Source organism: Mus pahari, chromosome 9, assembly GCF_900095145.1.
Source record: "Mus pahari chromosome 9, PAHARI_EIJ_v1.1, whole genome shotgun sequence".
Lineage (NCBI taxonomy): Eukaryota > Metazoa > Chordata > Mammalia > Rodentia > Muridae > Mus > Mus pahari.
Window position 1 is genome coordinate 17,612,062 of NC_034598.1, and position 21,391 is coordinate 17,633,452.

At 37.7% G+C, this 21,391-nt stretch overlaps 1 protein-coding gene across 3 annotated transcripts in view; it reads right to left on the reverse strand.

The window, feature by feature from the left end:
- The window catches only part of Gprc6a (G protein-coupled receptor class C group 6 member A), an 18,880-nt gene extending 12,140 nt beyond the window's left edge, over positions 1–6,740 (reverse strand). Inside the window, exons 1-3 of one of the 3 annotated variants that reach the window (XM_021205598.1) lie at positions 6,520–6,740; positions 3,058–3,361; positions 1,308–2,144 (exon numbers count right to left, since the gene is read on the reverse strand). In XM_021205598.1, coding sequence (XP_021061257.1) covers positions 1,308–2,144; positions 3,058–3,361; positions 6,520–6,713 — 1,335 coding nt within the window. In that variant the 5' untranslated portion in view covers positions 6,714–6,740. The remainder of the gene's footprint in view (positions 1–1,307; positions 2,145–3,057; positions 3,362–6,519) is intronic. The other 2 variants (XM_021205600.1, XM_021205599.1) reach the window with 2 other exon arrangements.
- Between the last annotated feature and the right edge of the window lie 14,651 nt (positions 6,741–21,391).

Below are 21,391 nucleotides of genomic sequence, written 5' to 3' on the forward strand. Positions count from 1 at the left end.
CTGAGTTCAAGGCCAGCCTGGTCTACAGAGTGAGTTCCAGGACAGCCAGGACTACACAGAGAAACCCTGTCTCAAAAAACCAAAAAAAAAAAAAAAAGGGGGGGGGTACTTTCTTTTACATGATTTGTTTAAGGTCATTAAGAATATGATTTTTCATTTATTAGAGTCATATTAAACTTTAAGTTTGAGTTTTTCCAAAATAATCCAAGAAGAGAATGGAAAACATTCATTTACGCACAATTGGTATTTCATTTAAAGGTTATTGTAATTGTCCTAATATCATTCCTTTGAAGAAGACTCCAGGGGGCTGAAGAGACAGCTCAGTAAGTTGTAAGCTCTTGGAGAGGACCCGGGTTCCATTCCCAGTACCCATATAGTGGCTAACAACCATCTTTAATTCCTGGACCTTTCTTTTTGGCTTCAGCAGGCGTTTCATGCACTAACTACACACACAGACACGCAGTCAAAACACTCATACAAAAAAAAATCAAAACAGCAAATTTTTAAACATAACAAAACACAAACCTCAAGCCCTGAAGAGAATGTCCTAATTAAGATAGTAAGAACATTTAACTAGAGGACAGGATTGTAATGTGCCTGTTGTGCAATTCGAAGGGATATAAGAAGACCAGACCTGGAGTTATGTCTATGGTGCTTCTTGTCCTTAGTTTCCTTATATACAAAACAAGCATCCCGAATTGAAAATGCTACAAATCTGAGGTTTTGAGCACCAACTTGAAACCAAAGTGAAAAAAGTCTACATTTGACTGCACTGGCACAATAAACCTGCATTAAAAATACTATATAATACCATCTTTAAGTTATTTGAACAAGTCAAATATAAGCAAAGATGAATTTTCCATCTAGCACTTGCTCTGTACCTAAGAAATTGAATCTGCAACATGTATAGCCTGGGCATCTCAGATGAGGGGAATGCTATTGTACTTAGTAGTAACCAAAATAATCTTTCCACTTTCATGGTCTAAATGGTTGTATGGGTAAAAATCATTAAAGAATATAATGTGTATGACACACTGAAAATAATCCATAAATCCAAGGAGGAAGAAAGCACTATTCTCAGAAGAGAAGACAAAATTTTGGGGCTTAGGGAAAGAAATGAGGATAAAATATAACTATTATCAAAAATACAAAGTTATATTAGTAATACAGGTTATGAAAACACTGAGAATTTCTACTTGCAGAAGGGATGGGGTTAAAAGTGCTTACTGTGGGTCTTTGTAAAATGAAGCAAGAGGGGAGAGGAGGAGATGATGGTAGGGAATAGGCTTGGGGATGTGAGTGAATACCTCCCATGGCTGAAAGGCGTCGGGTTTCTCACAGTCTCGAGCTTGGCACAGATCCCGGATGGCATGAGCAAGGGCGAACACTGCAAGCTGAATGCTGTGAATGAGTCCCGGCTCAGTATAATGCCAGAGGAAATCATTTCTCTTGAATAAGTGGTTTTCAACGGTCTTGGTCGTGTCATAGGTCAAAGTTGCCTGAGAATAGTTGGATATGCATTGGCTCAAATCACCGTCTTTGACGTATTTACAGGCAGAAAAGAGCATGGAAAATTCATGTAGGGGTTTGTTATTGTCATTGGGGTACATATGCAGAGTTTGAAGAAAAGAGTGGAAAGCAGACATATTTCCTCTCTTAAAGGCAAACCCCACCACTTTGCCAAGCTTCTTAACATTAGGAATGGTGATAATCTTGGTGGCGGTTGACCAGTTATCGCTAGCAATCCAGATCTTACTTATTTTCCTTTCAATGGCTTTCGTGAAGAGATTGAAAACATGGAATTTCCTCAGAAACACCACAATGACATTGACCTGGGCTTCTGCAATGATCTTTTCCAGAGTCTGGTTAATTCTCACGTCAATGGTATTATCTGCGAGGAAGGCTGGCAGAACCTCTTTGAAGGCAATGCACACATTGTTTTCAGCAGCCTGGATTGCAAATGTGTTGAGAGCTAGTCTTCCATAATCATCATCGGTTGTTATGGCACCAACCCAGTTCCATCCTGATTGTCGGATCAGGTGGGCCATTGCTTTCGTTTGATAGAAGTCACTGGGCACAGTCCGTAAAAATGAAGGAAAGCGGATTTTGTCACTCAGGATTTCTGCAGTGGATTCGTAACTCACCTGAAAGTGGACAGAATTTTTGGGTGATGGTGGGAGAGCACAGGAACCAGTCATAGCAAGCTCAGTTCACTTTGATTCCTACAGCTTTTTCTCTCTCTACAAAAAGATCAACTCATCTTAGCACTCAGGGACGTTTAATCGCATTGCCTTTTTTTAACCTGGTTGATGGTATTATGGAGACAGCAGACGCTCAGAGTTATGTGTCTTTTCTAAATCAAGTTTAAAGTGTTCAGAAATTGGTTGTTGAATATTGCAGAAATTTCTTCCTAGCTAATTCCTACCTTGTCCTGATTCTAAGAACAAATGTGATCATTGGACCATTGATCGATTGGGTAATAAAGATGACAAGAAGCGAATCACTGGCTGAGGGGGAGGCTGCCCTTCTGGGTTCGAGAGAGGAAGAGGGAACAAGGAAGCTGCTTTTTGGACAGGGAGGCGGGAGCAAAGCAGACAAAATGGAGAGTGCACACTGTTAGATCGGGTTGCAAAATCCACGAAGATCCTCTGTGGAAATTTTCTAAGATGTAATAGTTGATGAATTTGAAATGATAGATTTCGAGCCCAGCGGTTGTCTGATGTTTTCCATTTTGAAGTGACTCAACTCAGTTCCAGGGGAAAGGTAACCATAGTGGATTATGGGGCAATTTCGAAGCTCTGGAGAGGCAGAGCCAGTGTTGGTGGGAGAGGCGCTGACAAGGGGAATCATACGTTCTCGTACCAGAATGGAAATAGACTGAGACCACCAGCTGTGCTAAGCTGGCGATAGCATGGATTGTTTTTTAATAATTACAGGCAACAGTTGAATATTGCAGAAATTACTTCCTAGCTAATTTCTACCTTCCCCTGATCTTACAAAAGAACGAATGTGATCGATGGGCCAATGTAGGGAAGGAAGTAGATCAAAAACACCTACCTGTGGCATGAGCTGTAAGTTTAGCATCCTTGAGACAGCCATGGATATTTCAGAGTAGCCAGCACCTATGACAGCCTTGACCCTTGGCATGTAGCTGGAATAGTCACACTGAAAAGTCACAGTTTCTCTAGAGCAGTTGAATTTAGAGAGGAACCTCAGAGTGGCCGCCATTGCTGCTGTGACTTCGGTACAAGTGTCATAGATTTCATATCCCAGCTTGACTCCGGATAACAGTGTCGAGTTATTGATCATCTCAATGCTGTGTATCATAGCCAGAGTTTGAAGAAACACTGATATTTCAAATCTGTTGAGAAAAAAAAAAAAACATTTTCTGAAACAAAGCATAGCAATTCCCAATTAATATGGAGATATCTCACCCTTGTCTCTATCCTTTGATGAATAATTTTTGGTTGAATCAAGCTGATTTAATGAAAAGTGTGAATTTTATTTGAAAATAACCATTCCCTTCCCCTCCCCCCTGATAATCAGTTTTAGCAGAATGTCTTCTATTTGTTTGTTGGCAATTTCGTTAATGTAAACAATGTACCTTTCAAAAATAAAGGTACATTATTTTTTAATTAAAATAAAATTTTATCTCTGTTCCCCTTCTTCCAGTCCTGCCCCCTGCCACTAGTTATTCTCACTCAACCCCCCATGTCCTTCCAACTCTAGCTGATAGCTTCTTATTCTTTATTTTTCTTTACACACACACACACTCACACACACACACACACACACTCACACACACACACACACACACACACACACACACACATCATTTCGGTTGCTTGTATTATATGGTTTCAAAGCTGATCACTCTGTATTGAAGAACCAATAAGGAGATTCATTCTTGAGAGGGACTGGGTTTCTTCCCAGCAACCATTAGTTGCCTTAGCGCCTTTATTGCAGCCACGCCCAGAACTTCCTCCAACTTCCCCAGGGAAAATACTCTTAATGGAAACCTTTAACAGGGACAATGTCAAAAACAAGTTTCTTAACTATTCTACAGTGCAGCGTTTCGCCTTTTCTTGATAAATCTTGGGTTTGTGCTGAACATTTTCTTTGATACTCTGTGATACATGGTATGGTGAATTCTGTTCTCTTTGGCTGTTAACATGTAAGCATGGTATTGCTAACAGTGCGTATGCTTCTTAGGTTAAACCCTATCTTAGAGTTTTGTGGTTTTAATCTGCTGTGGTTGGAAATCAGATAAATAAGACTTTTACAAATTTAAATTTTCATTTTTAAAAGTATTTTTTGAGAGTATAATGATATCATGTTCTCCTTTTTTCTTTATTTAAACTCTCCCATAACCTCTCCTTGCTTTCTTTAAAATACATGAGCTGTTTTTAAAATTAATTGTTGTTATACACACATATGTCTATACATATATTTCTAAATACATATTTCTAAATAAATAAATATTTCTAAAGACTTTTATGAATTCCTGGGTAAAGGCACATAGTTGTCTAGAGAATGATAACTAGTGTAAATCAGAAACACAGCTGTTTCAGGGAACATTTCTTGCTTTGCAATTATTTCAGAGATGTCAATAATTTAATCTTGATCCACTGATATTTCATTCACTGCTGTACACAAACATTATACTCCTAACCTCATATATAATGAAAGATCAGTGGATGCCTTTTAAGTGGATAAAGGAGAACTACAAGGTTTTGATTCTAAAGTTTCCTTGGAGTTCATTAAATTACGATGACTGTCACTGTGAGATGTCTAAAGATGAAATGTGGAATATCATTCTTATAATCTTTATCTAAAAAGAAATGAGAGAAAAGATTTGTAAATTACTTTATAATTAAACCACATCATATTTTCGTAGTTCCTTCTATGTAAGCTCAATGGTCTTGATTTCCCCAGTGCTCAGAACGGGGACCAGGTAATGTCAGTACTTGTTAACCTGTGACTCAGTGTTTATTAAAAATAATTTCTCGGGCTGGAGAGATGGCTCAGCAGTTAAGAGCATTGACTGTTCTTCTGGAGGTCCTGAGTTCAAATCCCAGCAACCACATGGTCGCTCACAACCATCTGTAATGGGATCCGATGCCCTCTTCCAGTGTGTCTGAAGATAGCTACCGTGTACTTACATATAATAAATAAATAAATCTTTTAAAAAATAATTTCTCTTGAAGAGTGACAATAAAACAAAACATTTATGTGATTTTTTTCTAGAAGAAATTTGTTAGATCAAAAGTTTCATTTTATATTTATCATTGCTTATTGGCTTTAAATTATGGACTTCAGTTTTTTGAGTACCAAGTTGGTGCTCCGAAAATCTTCTGTTATTATTTTGTGCCATTTCAGCTAATCACTAGTTATAGTAACATCAGTTCAAATGGGCATGAAAGAAGGGAGGGGACCTTAGTATGACATAGGAATCTCGCAAGAACTGAAAACCTTTGTATAAGGCTTAGAAAGCATAATTTGATAAGGAAATAAGCAAGCAAAAAAGCAAGCAAGCAAACAAACGAGATCAGATGTGATGATTCGCTTTTGAAATTACAACATTCTGGAGAATACAAAATAGATCAAGAGTTGAGGCTAGCTTGGAATATATAAGGAGACCTTATCTTGAAACAAAACAGGCAAACAGAAAAGTAAAATAAAAGAAGACCTTAAGATTATATCAAGTTGTAATCAGAATTTTAAGTCACAATTTTAAGTTTGATGATCATATTGTGATATAAATTGAAGCCAAGACTGCCTGTGTCCTTAGAGTTTATCTGGCTTCATTTTTACAGATAGGAACTGCAAGTCAGTTTCACAAGATCAATTGAAATTAATTAAAATATCTTGTTTTCCTTAAAAAAAACAACAACAAAAAACCCAAAAACCACCAATCCATCTGCAGCTTTCCCCAGTTTTAGTTTTCACATGACACAGTCCCAAGAATTACATGCTACAGTTCACTCACCAAAAAGGAAAAAAGGAGCATTGATAAGTGTACTCCTAACTTAGTAGCAAAGGATTCAATTATTCTAGAGTGTAATGAATACACCATTGTTGAAATGTGAACACGAAAAACCTGACTGTGAACTTTTAAATAAGGCATAAAATAATAAACCTATTTTATAATAATGAAGCATATGCTGAGGGTGACAGAAATATAAGCATGCTGTGTGTCTTTCCTGTAGTGCAGAACAGGTTACAACAATCTTGAAAGTGACTTCAGAGATTTTTTTTTTTTAAAGGCATGATAAAACAAAACAAAACAATGCATCATTGTAAAGCATTCTCTACCTCTGTGCTTGGAAGCTGATTACACATATAGGGCTGAATAATCTATTTTAAGAATGACAAAACTAACTAGATATAACTGCAAAATACACACATGTTCTGTTTTATTAAAAAGTCATTGAAACCAAGCCATCTGCCTGTCTTAGTCCAACTCTCAGCACAATTTTGAATTGCATGTAATTTTTTTTTTTTTAAAGTTTTACTCACCCAACGCATTTCTGGATTTGTGGTCGTCTGGGATGGTCATCTGTGGACAACATTTTTTCATGAATGGCAAACAAACCACCAATCATGATATGTCCAGGAGAAGTGACAGCCACGAAATCATCTGGGGTATGACAAGACTGGGGGGTATCAAGAATAATCACGAAGCAAGTAATGACTACAATGAAGAGGGCCATGTTTCTGTCTCATTTGCTCAGTTCATGAGGGTTATTAGGAGCCATTCAGCTCACAGATGTCAAAGATATGATTCCTAATTTTCCCTAAACACCTTGGAAGCATAGGATAACGTCAAGGGCCAGAAGTGTTCAATATTCAGATTCTTGATGATAGTGAAAACAGTTCTTTCACCAATAAGAATATGTCAGATTCCAAGAGTCTCTGGTGCTGAGCATGTGACAGTGGGCCTACGAGAGCTGGAGATGAACTGATGGAATGTAAACACAGAGGCTCACTGACAGAATTGTAAACACAGATCTTTGGGACATTGCATTCTTTGACTCCAGAGCAAAGTCAAGGGATTTGCTTCCTGTTGGCTTTTCTTTTGAAGCACGTTGTAGAATCTTCTGGAAGAAACAGACTGGGAAAAATCCTTCTGCTTAAAAAATGGACAACATGCTGCTTTCAATGCCAAAGAATTATAGAAGTTGATCAGCTATTTAGAAAAGAATTCTTGCTTTTATTTTATTTCTCCTGGAAATCTCGATTTTGAAAAGATAAAATTCAGTTAACTTAGGCTTTTATCACTTTCAGTAGTAATAGTAGTAGTAGTAGTAGTAGTAGTAGTAGCAGCAGCAGCAGACACAAATGGCTCTTATTCTGCTGGGGAAAACTAAAAGCAATATGAAACTTATCAGAGAGGAAAAAAGCAGTATTGGAGATCACTGTCATTTATGTCATTATGCTGTTTATTCACTTATATTTATTTGTTACCATAAACTTTGAACATGTTTTTAAATGTTTATACACCAGAAATAAGTATTTCACTGGTATATGTTCTTACTTGCTTGTTTGTTTTGAGATAGGGTCTCTCTATGTAGCTCTGGATGGCCTGTGGACCAGGTTCACCTGAAACTCAGGGAATTTCAGTGTTGGGATTAAAGGCCTGTAACACCACTCCTGGCAACATGAAAATGAGATTTATTTTCAGTGAATGCTTTGTCTCTGTGTATGTATATGCACTAGGCTGAGAGGCCAAACCTACTTCATCTTGGGACTGGCCTCCATCTTAAGAGAAACTTGACCTGTAGCTGAACCCAGGCTGTACCCAAGTACCAAGAAGGACCCATGGCTTGTCCTTGGCCCACACCCCAGAGTTACTCCCTAGCTACAATTATTATCTCTTGGAATTTAAGGGAATCCAGAAAATTCTGTAACTTAGGCATCGTTGAGAATGAGTTTAAAGTTTATTTTTCAAAACAAGTCTTTTAAAAATACTTAACCATATTTGTTTTATTTTGGCATTTTCTCCATTTTTTTGTTTTGATTTTTCATTGTTTTATTTTTTATTTGAGAGACAGAGAAAATGGAAATGATGCTGGGTGGTTAGGGAGGTAGGGAGGATCTGGGAAGGATTAGGGCAAGGGAAAGAATATGATCCAAATATATTGAATGAAAATTATCTTTTAATTTTATGCAATAGGGTTGCTAAGAGGGATTATAATGTTAAAGCACTTGCTGCACAATACTGCTTGAGTATTTGGTCCCTGAAACCCATGGAGAAAGAAGAGAACCTCTACCCATGCAGTGGCATGCACACACACACCTATACACTTTGTATATACCAACATGATGGAGAAATTAACACTTGCTATAAAAGGTGTGCCTCACTAGAAGGCAGTTCTAAGTTTAGTATCTCTCTGCCTTATGGAGGGTAGTAGATAAACTTCTAAAGGAATCATAAGGACATAGTTGCATAACAAATATGGTAGCATTTCAGGGTAGCTGTAGATTCAAAGAGGCATGACGTAGGCAGACAGCGGAGGGGAGCCTCAGCTCATTATATGGCACCAAATGTTTTCTTTTTAAGTTAGTGCAAATAAATGATATAAATACCAATCTCATTATAACATTTTTACATATGTATATCACACAGTTTATTCATAATCACGCCTATTATGCAAATATTTTGACAAATGTTTTCTAGACTTTTCTACTATCTGGTAACAACATTTTCTAATAGGACGAAGGCAGTGAATTCAGTTGTCCATAAACTTTAATAAATACAAAAAAAGTTTGGAGACTAATTTAAATGCTAAGTAATTGCATTTTACCCAGATTTCTTGTTATTTGCATAAATGTATGTGTAGTGTGTGTGCACATGGAATTGAGTGGCTTTAGGTATTTTGCTCAGGTAAACTCAAAGTTCTCATAAAATTGTAAGTTCAAAGATGATTTTTGGTAAAATCATACTTAAAAATAGAAAATTAATAATTTCCTGACAACGTGATTGTGCTGGTTACATTTGGTCAACTTGAGACAAATGAGGGTCGTCTGGGAAGAGGGAATCTTAGTTTCTGAGCGTGCTCTGTCGGCATTTTCTTTTCTTTTTTTTTTTAACTGAATATTTTATTTGTTTACATTTCAAATATTATCTCCTTTCCCGGTTTTCCCTCAGAAAACCACCTATCCATTCCCCATTACCCTGCTTCTATGAGGGTGCTCCCCCACCCACCCAAACACACACAACTCACTGCCCTGGCATTCCTTTACACTAGGGCACCAAGCCTTCACAGGACCAAGGGCCTCCCCTCGCATTGATGGCAGATAAGGTCCCTTCAGCTCCTTCAGTCCTTCCCCTAACTCCTCCATTGAGGCCTCTGTGATCAGTCCGATGGTTGGATTTGAGCATCCACATCTGTATTGGTCAGGATCTGGCAGAGCCTCTCAGGAGACAGCTGTATCAGGCTCCGGTCAGCAAGCACTTTTTGGCATCATCAATAGTGTCTGGGTTTGGTATCTGCATGTGGGATGGATCTCCAGGGGGCTCAGTCTCTGGATGGCCTTTCCTTCAGTCTCTGTTCCATTCTTCTTCCCTGTATTTCCTTTAGACAGGAGCAATTCTGGTTTAAAATTTTGGAGATGGGTGGGTGTCCCCATCCCTCAAACAGGGGTCCATGCCTAACCTTTTAATATGATCTTAATAGTTTCTCTTTCCCCTTTGTGCGTATTTCAGCCAATGTCATCCCCATAGTGTCCTGGGAGGCTCTTGCTTTCCTGGCATCTGGGACTTTCTGGTTGCCACCCCCAGTTCCACATCCCCCATTGCTATACACCTCTGTTCAATTTCCTGACCCTCTATACATCTCTTCCATCTCCTCCCTTACATGATTCTGCCCCTCTTCCCTCCCTCCTCTCTTCCTTCTAAGTCCCTCCCATCCTCTACTTCCTTTGATTATATTGTTCCCCCTTCTAAGTAGAAATATAACATTCACTCTATGGTCTTCCTTCCTCTTGAGCATCATGTGGTCCATGACTTGTATTGTGACTATTCCACATCCTTTGCCTAATATCCACTTATCAGTTAATACATACCATTTGTGTTCTTTTATGACTGAGTAACCTCACTCAGGATGATATTTCCTAGATCCATCCATTTGCCTGAAAATTTTGTGAAGTCTTTGTTTTTAATAGCTGAGTGCAAATGTACCACATTTTCTGTATCCATTCCTCTATTGAGGGACATCTGGGTTCTTTCCAGCTTCTAGCTATTATAAACATGGTTGCTATGAACATAGTGGAGCATGTGTCCTTATTACATGTTGGAGCATCTTCTGGGTATATGCCCAGGAGTGGTATAGCTGGGTCTGCAGGTAGTATTTTGTCCAATTATCTGAGGAACTACCAGACTGATTTCCACAGTAGATGTACCAGCTTGCAATCACCTCAACAATGAAGGAGTGTTCCTCTTTTTCCACATCCTCCCCAACATCTGCTGTCAACTGAATTTTTTATCTTAGCCATTCTGACTGGTGTGAGGAAGAATCTCAGAGTCATTTTTATTTGCATTTCCCTGATGACCAAGGATGTTGAGTATTTCTTTAGGTGCTTCTCAGCCACTTGAGTTTCCTCAGTTGAAAATTCTCTGTTAATAGGGTTATTTGGTTCTCTGGAGTCTAACTTATTGTGTGAGGTGCAATGTGTGCTTTGAGCTTTAGTAAACTTTCTTTTATGAATGTGGGTACCCTTGAATTTGAAGCATAAATGTTCAGAATTGAGAGTTTATCTTGGGAGATTTTTCCTTTGATGAGTATGAGGTGTCCTTTCTTATCACTTCTTGATAAATTTCTGTTGAAAATCGATTTTATGGCTACTCCAGCTTGTTTCTTGAAACCATTTGCTTGGAAATTTGTTTTCCAATCCTTTACTCTGAGGTAGTGTCTATCTTCGCCACTGGGGTGCATTTACTGTTTGCAGCAAAATGCTGCATCCTGTTCATGTATCCAGTTTGTTATTCAATGTCTTTTTATTGGGAAATTGAGTCTGTTAATGTTAGGAGATATTAAGGAAAAGTGATTGTTGCTTCCTGTTATTTTTGTTGTTAGAGATACAATTATAGTTGTGTGGCTATCTTCTTTTGAGTTTGTGGAAAAAAAATTACTTTCTTGTGTATATTTTCCTGCCTTGTGTTAGAGTTTTCCATCTATTGTCCTTTGAAGGGCTAGATTTGTAGAGAGATATTGTGTAAATTTGGGTTTGTCATGGAATATCTTGGTTTCTCCATCTATGGTAATTGAGACTTTTGCTGGGTAGAGCAGCCTGGGCTGGATTTGTGTTTTCTTAGGGTCTGTATGACATCTGCCCAGGATCTTCTAGCTTTCATAGTCTCTGGTGAGAAGTCTGATGTAATTCTGATAGGTCTGCCTTTATATGTTACTTGACCTTTTTCCTTTATTGCTTTTAATATTCTTTCTTTGTTTTGTGCATTTGGTGTTCTGACTATTATGTGACAGGAGAAATTTCTTTTCTAGTCCAGTCTACTTGAAGTGCTGTAGGCTTCTTGTATGTTTATGGTCACCTCTTTGTTTAGGTTAGGGAAGTTTTTTTTTCTATAATTTTGTTGAAGATATTTACTGATCCTTTAAGTTGGGAATCTTCACTCTCTTCTATACCGATTATCCTTAGGTTTGATCTTCTTATCGTGTCCTGAATTTCCTGGATGTTTTCAGTTAGGAGCTTTTTGCACTTTGCATTTTCTTTAACTGTTGTGTCAGTGTTTTCTATGTAATCTTCTGCACCTGAGATTCTCTTCTATCTCTTGTATTCCGTTGGTGATGCTTGCATCTATGACTCCTGATCTCTTTTCTAGGTTTTCTATCTTAAGGGTTGTATCCCTTTGTGATTTCTTTACTGTTCCTACTTTAATTTTTAGATATTGGATGGTTTCATTCAATTCCTTCACCTGTTTGGTTGTGTTCCCCTGAAATTCTTTAAGGGATTTTTGTTTCCTCTTTAAGTGCTTCTACCTGTTTACCTGTGTTCTCCTGTGTTTCTTTAAGGGAGTTATTTATGTCCTTCTTAAAGTCCTCTATTACCATCATGATATTTGATTTTAAATCAGAGTCTTGTTTTTCCAGTGTGTTGGGGTATCCAGGATTTGTTGTGGTGGAAGAACTGGGTTCTGATGGTGCCAAGGTAGCCTTGGTTTCTGTTGCTTATGTTTTTACCTTTGCCTCTTGCCATCTGGTTATCTCTATTATTAGCTGGTCTTGATGTTTCTAACTGTGGCGTGTCCCTCCTTCAAGCCTCTGTGTCAGTACTTCTGGGAGATGAGTACTCCCTGGGAGGAATTTAGTTATAGAGAGCTGTGGCATAGGGTCAGCTCTAGGAAACAGATGGAACCCAGAAGAATCCTGTCCCCAGATCTTCCTTGGTTCCTGTGTCCTGATGGCGGGTTTCTCTTGGGCCAGTAATTTGAGCAGAAGTGTGGTCTCAATGGTGCTCTCAGGTGTGTCAGAATTCCTGGGAGAACAGTTCTCTCCTGGTGGGATTTGGGTATGGAAGGCTGTGGCACAAGGTCATCTCTGGATGCAGATGGAATCTGGAAGGGCATTTTCTTAATTTCTAACTTATGTAGAAAGTCAGTCCACTGTGGGAAGCACAGGTAGGCTTGGGCTGTATAAGAAAAGTATCTAACCAAGCCAGAGGAAGCAAACCAGAAAATAATATCACTCCAAGGCCTCACCTTCAGTTTTCGTATAAAGCTCCTGCTGTAAGTCCCCTCAATGATAAAATGTACACATAAACCAACTAAACCCTTTCCTCTCCAGATTGCTTTTAGTCAGCATGGCTTATCACAGAAGCAGAGACACCAACAAGGCCAGCTATAAATATGTATAAAGCACTTTGGACTTCTTCTGAGCATGAATTGTTCAGATCAGAAATTAAAGAAAATTGCTATACAGTTTCTATTAACAACTTCTCTTGTTAGAGAAGCAATTGCATAGCAATTGTTGAATAGCAACTTCATCACTATTTATCATTCTTATAATCTGGCACAACATAAACTTTCTCATTTTGATAAATCTTATATAAATTTGCCTCCAAAGATAGAAAAAGCTTTAGAAAGCACTTTGTTCAGCTATGCAACAGCAAGTGAGTCATGCTAACTCTCTGAGCAATTTTCTAATCTGTAATAAAATATTAATAGATCTAGTGGGGTATGTTTTAAGATAAGCTAATAAATTTATAACACCCCTTTATTGTTATAGTAGACAATATGTTTTTACTTTCCATGAAAAACCAAAGTGAAAATATCTAATTCCAAAGTTTAAATCTACAACTAGCTAAATAATTGTTCAGTAAAATTTCACAAATATGTCAAATGCATTCTCAACAGAAATGTTTGCTTTAAAATGGGACATTATTTACTGCCTTCCTAGAATGAAAATATCTTATTGAAATAAGCTTGAAGGAAGCTTGAGATTATACTAATTCCTTTATAAAGTCATTATGGTAGTTTGAATATGGCTCAAGGAGGTGTGGCCTAGTTGGAAGAAGTGGGCCACTGTAGGCATGGGCTTTAAGACCCTTGTTCTAGCTGCCTGGAAGCCTATCTTCTACTTTCCTTCAGATGAAGATGTAAAACTCAACTTCTCCAGTTCCATGCTTGCCTGGATGCTGCCATGCTTCCATTGTGATGGTAATGTACTGAACCTCAGAACCTGTAAGCTAGCCCCAACTAAATGTTGTCTTTATAAGAGTTGCTATGCTGGCAGAACACCCCAGGGAACAGCCACACTAGGTTCCTGTCAGCAAGCACCTCTTGGCAACAGTGTAAGGGTTTGGTGTTTGCAGACAGAATGGATTCCCCAGGTGGGGCTGTCCCTGGATGGCTCTTCCTTCAGTCTCTGTTCCATTTTTTTTGCCCATCTTTTCTTTGAACAGTAATATTTCTGGGTTAAAATTTTTGAGATGGGTGGGTGGCCCTATCCCTCAATGGGGGGCTGTGCCTATTTACTGGAGGTGGTCTCTACAGGTTCTCACTTCCCTTGGCTGCACATTTCAGCTAAGGTCATCACTGTTGGCTCCTGGGAGCCTCTTGCTTCCATGGCATCTGCTACCTTCCAGTGCCTACCCCAGTTCCTCATCCCCCACTGCTACATATTTTTATACAATTTCCTGACCCTCTCTCTGTACCTCTCTCACATTCCTTTCAGTACCTGATTCTGTTCTCCTTTTTTCCTCCCCCCTCCTCTATTCCTCCCAGGTCCTCCTCCCTCCCTCCACCTCCTGCACCTGACCAATGCAGATGCAGATGCTTGGAGCCAACCATCAGACTGAGGTCAAGGACTATGGTAGGGGATCTGGTTGGAGGACTGAAGGAGCAGAAGGGGATCGCAACCCCATAGGAAGAACAATGTCAGCTGGCCAGATCATCCAGTGCTCCCAGGGACTAGACTACCAACCAAAGAGTGTACAGGGAGGGATCTATTGCTCCAGATACATATATAGCAGAGGATGGCCTTGTCTGACATGAGTGGGAGGGGAGATTCTTTATCCTGTGTAGGTTTGATGCCCCAGCATAGGGGGGTACTGAAGAGATGGGGTGAGGTGGGAATGAGCAGGTGGGTGGGAGAGCACACTCATAGAGGCAAAGGGGAGGGGAGAGAGGGCAGATGTGGGATGGAGGGTTGTGGAGGGGTAACAGGGAAGGGGGATATCATTTGAGATGTAAAAGAATGGAATATTAATTAAAAAATAGATTTAAAAAAAAAAGAGTTTCTGTGGCACAATGTCTCCTTACATCAATAGAAACCCTAAGACACTCATTACATATCCTTATTGCTCCATTTTTGTTGCTGGAAATTGAATCCAGTACGTTGTGCATGCAAAGCAAATGAAAATCACTGAGCTACATCCCAGCCCCATACATACCATCTTGACTTGCACAGTTTGTATTATGATACTTTACTTTTGGATCAGGGTCAATGCTATCAGCCATTACTTAGATTCTATTATTACTACATAGGAATTTTCTTCTGTTCAAGAACACACATGATAAAATCAACTATTCTTTTCCCTAAAGATTATGAGTTTTACCATAAGCCACTGTTTCCGCAGTATAAGAACTCTTAAAGGAAATTATGAAATACAAGTTAATGGTAACAGTAGCTTGCCCAACCTTTAATCAGAATATTCTGTATTTCTTTGTACCAATTTTTATGTTGAAGAGATAATCCACAATGTTACTTAAAGAGAACAGTACAGAAATTACCCAAGTTACCCTCATAAAGGCACTATTTCTTAGTCCACAATTATTATAAGGAACACAAACTAATGATTAGAGATGTTTTATTCTAACATGATTGGCAGCATTGTCGATTGGACTGTTAAGAGCATTGGCATTTGGATTGCTTTCCTGATGATAAAACACTGATGAACCCCAAGTTAGACTCAAAATGTGACTCTGGGTCTGATGCACAATGCAGCATCAGCACTTCTAAACATGTGACCTTGAGCACTTATGTTCCTGTAGCACTTGCCTTCTATCCCACTCCTCAGCTTCCCATTCACCCTTCTTAGCCAAATACTCTCTCTTCTGCTCCTCCATTAGTTTTTATATCAACATGGACATCTGAGAAAACTGTTTTCAGAGCTAATTGCAATTTTAAAAAATATTTTAATTATTTCAATACATCTTTAAGGTACACATTTAAAGCAATTGCATTTCAGTTATCTCCAAGAGTGGTTAGGAGAGATAAACATGGCAAAGTTCAGGAAGAGCACTGAATCTGTTGTACAGGGAGCCATCTGGTCTACTACACATAAAACCCGAGGTTAGAAAACCACTTAGAATGAAAGAAGCCAAAACCAGTGTTATCGGATAGATGCCAGGGTCTAAGAACAATAAGAACATAGAAATGATTTCTGCCTCAGAGTTTCACATTGTCAATCTACTTCACATTTTTTTAAGGGCTGCACACACACACACAATATTTAGCCTAACCAAGCAGGTATGCAAAACATAATATTGCAACTATATTTTTTTATTTGACCAACAACAAATGTGGATGCAGGTTTTTTTTCTGCCTGAGATAGGCTTTTCTTCCACAGCAATGAAGTCACAACAGAAGCTATTTTGCCCCTAAGAATATAGCCTTTAGTGGTAAGCAATGAAAGTCACAATTGGGCATGTTCAACATGGATTTGTCATGCAAATGTCTTAAAAGGTTACTTCAATTTCCTTTGATTTATTAATTTGTTTATGTGCTCACTGCCTCTTCAACTAAATTGAAGCTTTTTGAAGGCAAAAGTCATTTATACTTTGTATATGTCACAGTTCATTGCATCTAAAAATAAAATTGTAAGTTTGGTGGTCCATTTAAATATATTAGAATTTTATGGCTCAGTTTATAATCTGAACAAGTAATAAGTAAACATACTAGAAAAGCAAATCCAAATTAAAGTTTTTCATAAGAAGTGGTTAACTACTGTAATGATTGCTGCTATGATCACTCGGAAAATAAAACTATCAATTAATACCTCATAGTATTAGTCACTACAATGAAATCAATTCACTATAAATCACAAAGTTCAGTGAACTCTCTACTGAAGGTAAAATTACAAGGCAAAAACTTGGATCCCTAAAGGATTCAGTTATAGGTAGTTAAGAAAAAATATTTTATTGAGTTAGATATCAAATATACAAAATATCAATAATAATCGTCAATGTGCGTATGAAATAATCCAGTCATATTTTGGTCTTCTTGAATTCTTTCCCCATCAGATTTCTGTTTCACTGACTTGAAGAAAATTTTGTTCAGTATTTCACCATTGTACTGCACCACACTGGATCAACACTTTGCTCTAACTTAGGGCATGGTAGATCTCTGAACAGAATTAATAAAAGTCAGTTCATTCTTTAAAATTGTAAACAAACAAGCAGAGTAACATTCTGAGTAATTGAGCATATTGAGAGAGTGTTCATTCCTTTTGCCAGATTATCTAAAAGGAATGGTTAATCCACACATAAATAAACACTATTAAGTAGATCAGGATTGGGCCATGATTTCCATGAAATTCAGAACTGGTTTTGGAGATACTGATCCCGCCTTTGTTGTCATTTGTGAAGCAAAGTGTCCTCACTTCCACCAGCAATTTCATCCTATGCTTGATACACATAACCTCTTAGTATTAGTCAAACGATTGTTAGTGAAATATCATTTCTCTTCCTACTTAGAGTAGAGTGCAGCTTAGGTCACTTCCTGTGAGGTTACACCTACCTACTTCACCACCAAAAGAAGTACAGAATGGGAATTTTTGCTAAAGTTAACCAGCCATACAGTTTATAATGCTTACTCATATCCATGCATATCTTCATTTTTTCAAAAAAATTCCATTCTTCTTAAAGTTTTCTACCAGTTACTTGGCTATATATATATATATATATATATATATATATATATATATATATATATTGCATGTATATTGTGTAATACACACAAACACACTACATACATGAATACTCCCCACACATATATACATGCACATACACACATACCATAAAGGGAGAGCTTTAGTATTGTGAGGAGCCATTTAGCCCTATTCTTGACTTCAGAAACTATGTAGCAGTTCCTCATCTTCTCCCTACAACTTGATTACAGCTCCAACCATAAAAATTACTTTGCCATCTTAGCACTTCTATAAAACAGGAAATGAAATAGAAGTCTCAGTGCATCTAGCCATTATCAACTTCAGCATCCAATCATTGCCTCACATTCTCTTTGGTACTAAATATCTCATGTTTCAAACTGTATTTTCAGTGAACTCATTAGTAAAGTAAAAAGTTTTAGTCTTTGTGTATAACCAATTGGGTAAGTTTGGAAGCTTTAAAAGAAACAATTAATTTTTTATGTGTACGAGTGGTGTGTGTGTGTGTGTGTGTGTGTGTGTGTGTGTGTGTGTGTGTGTGTGTGCCTCATGAATTCCTGGTGCTTGTGGAGGCCAGAAGTCAGCATTGGATTACCTGGGCCTGGAGTTATAGACTGGTAGTGGTGAACTGCCATGTGGATGTTTAATCTTTTGGAAGAATAGTGAGGGTTCTTAATTGCTGAGCCATCTCTCAAGTCCCTGGAAACATGTTTCAATATTTATCTAATTTGTAAATTGAATGAAAAAAAAACAAATCAATACTTTCTTGTTGGTACAAAAATTTCTAAATAGAGTAAATGTCACATTTTCAGTGTTTGATGTGTAGAGGAATAGTTCAAGTCTACTTTGCTCTTTTTCAACATAAGAAATAGTGTAGAACTTATATAATAAAATAACTTCAGGATTCTCAAACTGTTCTATTTCTGTGTCATCGTATACCCTAAGAGAACATTCTGTACATAATACAGATGCTTAAATTTGAGAGAAACTTATTTCTTCTGACCCAGGGAGCTACGTTAAGCTCAAAGTTGAAGAAGCATCAATATACTAATATTAGAGCATTTTCACCCATTTTTAAAGTTTTGTTTAGTCATGACTTCCTTGATAAACTTACCCATATTTTTCATGGTATCTAGCAAAATCCTCCACCCTTAGGTGTTACTTTGTTGCCATTCGCCCCAATTTTGTTATAAAGCTCTAAAAGGTCAAAGGTCATGTCCATGCATTCACTAGAATATATACAGTATTTCATGAAGAACATCTGTACAGATACTTATTGGGTGGGTAACATACATGTAAGAAAAACATAAATTGCTAACTATAACATAGGCTGCTCTTCCTGCTGGGGTGGAAAGATAGCAATAGGAAACCACAAAACAGGGAAGAACCCTGAAGGATGAGTAATGATGAAGACAACTCACAAGCTAAAAGCAGAAATTGCAGGTTTGCATTGGCTTCCTCCTGTTTGTGATGTCAGAACAGGGATTAGTTGGAGGAGCATCAGGAACACCTGCCTCCATGTCTATTCATTCTCTATATTCTTCTCCTAAGAGGAAAGAAAATAAGTCCACACCTGGCTGTGGTAACCCCAACATTCTACTCACTACTCAGCTTCTTTTTTGTTTTCCACAGATGTATTTAAAAAGTTCACAGTTCATGCACCACATTTGTGTGTTAAGTGTAAATAACCTTTTATTTGTGTTGCATAAGCAGCTCAGCTCAGTAGCAAGGAATGCAACTTCTGGCCACATCTTACCACAAGTAACTAGAAGCAAATACAGAGACTCTGTTGTAGGAGAAGGCTCTAAGAATAAGTTTAGGGTCCGGGGAGGTAGCTCAGTTGCAGACTGCCTGTCTAGTGTGCATGAGGCTCCAGGACTGATCCTCTCAACACGGGGCACAGTGGTGCCAGCCTGTAACTCCAGCATCTGGGGGCCAGGGCACAAGCTTTGTGAGTTCAAGATTCCCCTTGACTACTCAGCATTTTCATGGTTAGCCTGGCTCTGCCATAAAAAACAAAAACAAAAACAAAAACAAAACAAAGCAAAAAAACAATTTGTTCAAAAATGAAGATACTTATATCATTTTTCTTCACTAATACACACCAAATAAAACCTTAGAGATTTTGAGAAAATAGTGAGATAATGGGTAAGAAAGAAAAAAAAAATCAAACTCTGTCCTCTACACTAAATAAATGTCAAATATATTTTTAATTTGTCTGTAGAGTCTAAGAAGCTGTTGCTATTTCATTTGCTTTTTATTATGAAAAACTAAAACTCAGAGTACAGCATATAACGTTTGGAGAGATAAATTTCTCTATGATTGTTGTGTAGACTCCTGGTTGGTTAGATTCTTCATCAGATATTTTAACTCATTATCAACTTGCCTTGTGTGTGTGTGTGTGTGTGTGTGTGTGTGTGTGTATGTATGTATGTATGTATGTATCTGTGTGTGTTCCTTTAAAAATACAAAGTTAAAAAAATGAAATTTGGAAGTGAGTGAGGTGGAGTTGTTACCACTCTTGTGCTAAAGACAATTATCATATGTCTCGAGGTTTCTAGAGAAGTTAACTGATCATGCAGAGATTCATTTTGAGGGAGAACCGAGGGAATTTAGGTGACATAGGCTGCTGACTTTAAAAAATTGCTTCCTTCATCTAAACCAGGATAATTACCTGATAATTAGACCAGTTTTTCTTTTTCCTGTAAATATTCTCTTTAATTGTTAGAGACGTATTACAAGCAATGTTTAGAGTATATTAATTTATGTATCTGCGTATCAGGCATTGCTTTAGATAACATAAAAACAAAAACTACAACAGCAGGAAATATCCTCCATACTGTTTATATTTTAATGAATAATTAGTACACATCTATACATACTCGCGAATTATAATATACTAGATTTTTTGAAGAGGAATAAATCAGTTAAAAAGCAAAGATGTTTGCAGAGTCTGTGTTCTGACTTTTATTCTACCTGGCCAGTCTTGCCGGCACAGTGATTCATGAGCAAAGACTAAAGGAAACAATGGTTATTCTTGGTTGTCATTTGACTACATGTGGAATTAAATAAAACACAAGACTGTCTAGGCATACCTAGAAGGGATTTTTGCTTAACTGGATCTTTTTGAAGTGGGAAGATTCATTCCTAATCCAGATCTCTGAGGTGGGAAGACCCACCTCTAATGTGTTTCACACCTTCTTCTGGAAATCTATATCATCTCTAATCTGTTTCACACATTCTTCTGGAAACCTATATATAGGACATGGAAAAAGGAATCCCTCTCCTTTTACCTGATTCCTCCTGCCCTCACTATTACGTCCATTCCTTTACTGAACTACTTCTTTGGAATTTTGGAATATACTGAAGATCGGCTAAGAAATCCAGCTTCATGAACTGAATAATTACTGAATTCTTGATTTCTTGGACCTTCCATATGTAGACAGCCATTGTTGGATTAAGTGGACCACAACATACAAGTCATTCAAATAAAATTATATATGTATATATAAATTATATGAATATAGAGAGATTCATTGAAATATTTGTCATATCATATTTAAATGAAAACTGCCAACTGAGCAACAATATATTTAAATGTGAGACTCAGAGGTAATGCTTAAGCTAGAAATATACATACAAAAAAATATAAACAACAGTAGTAAAGTTATGGAATTAGAGGAGATATCTTCATTAAATATTGATGCTGATGTTAAAGAGATTAGGTCTGAGGGCTGGTAGGAGTGCAAACTTATATAGTCACTATGAATATTAATATAACAGTTCCTCAGGAAGATGGCGTGCTGGCTGGTTTTGTGTATCAACTTGACAGAAGCTGGAGATATCACAGAGAAAGGAGCTTCAGTAGAGAACAGGCCTCCATGAGATCCAGCTCTAAGATATTTTCTCAATTAGTTATCAAGGGAGGAGGGCCCATTGTGGGTGGTGCCATCTCTGGGCTGATAGTCTTAGGTTCTATAAGAAA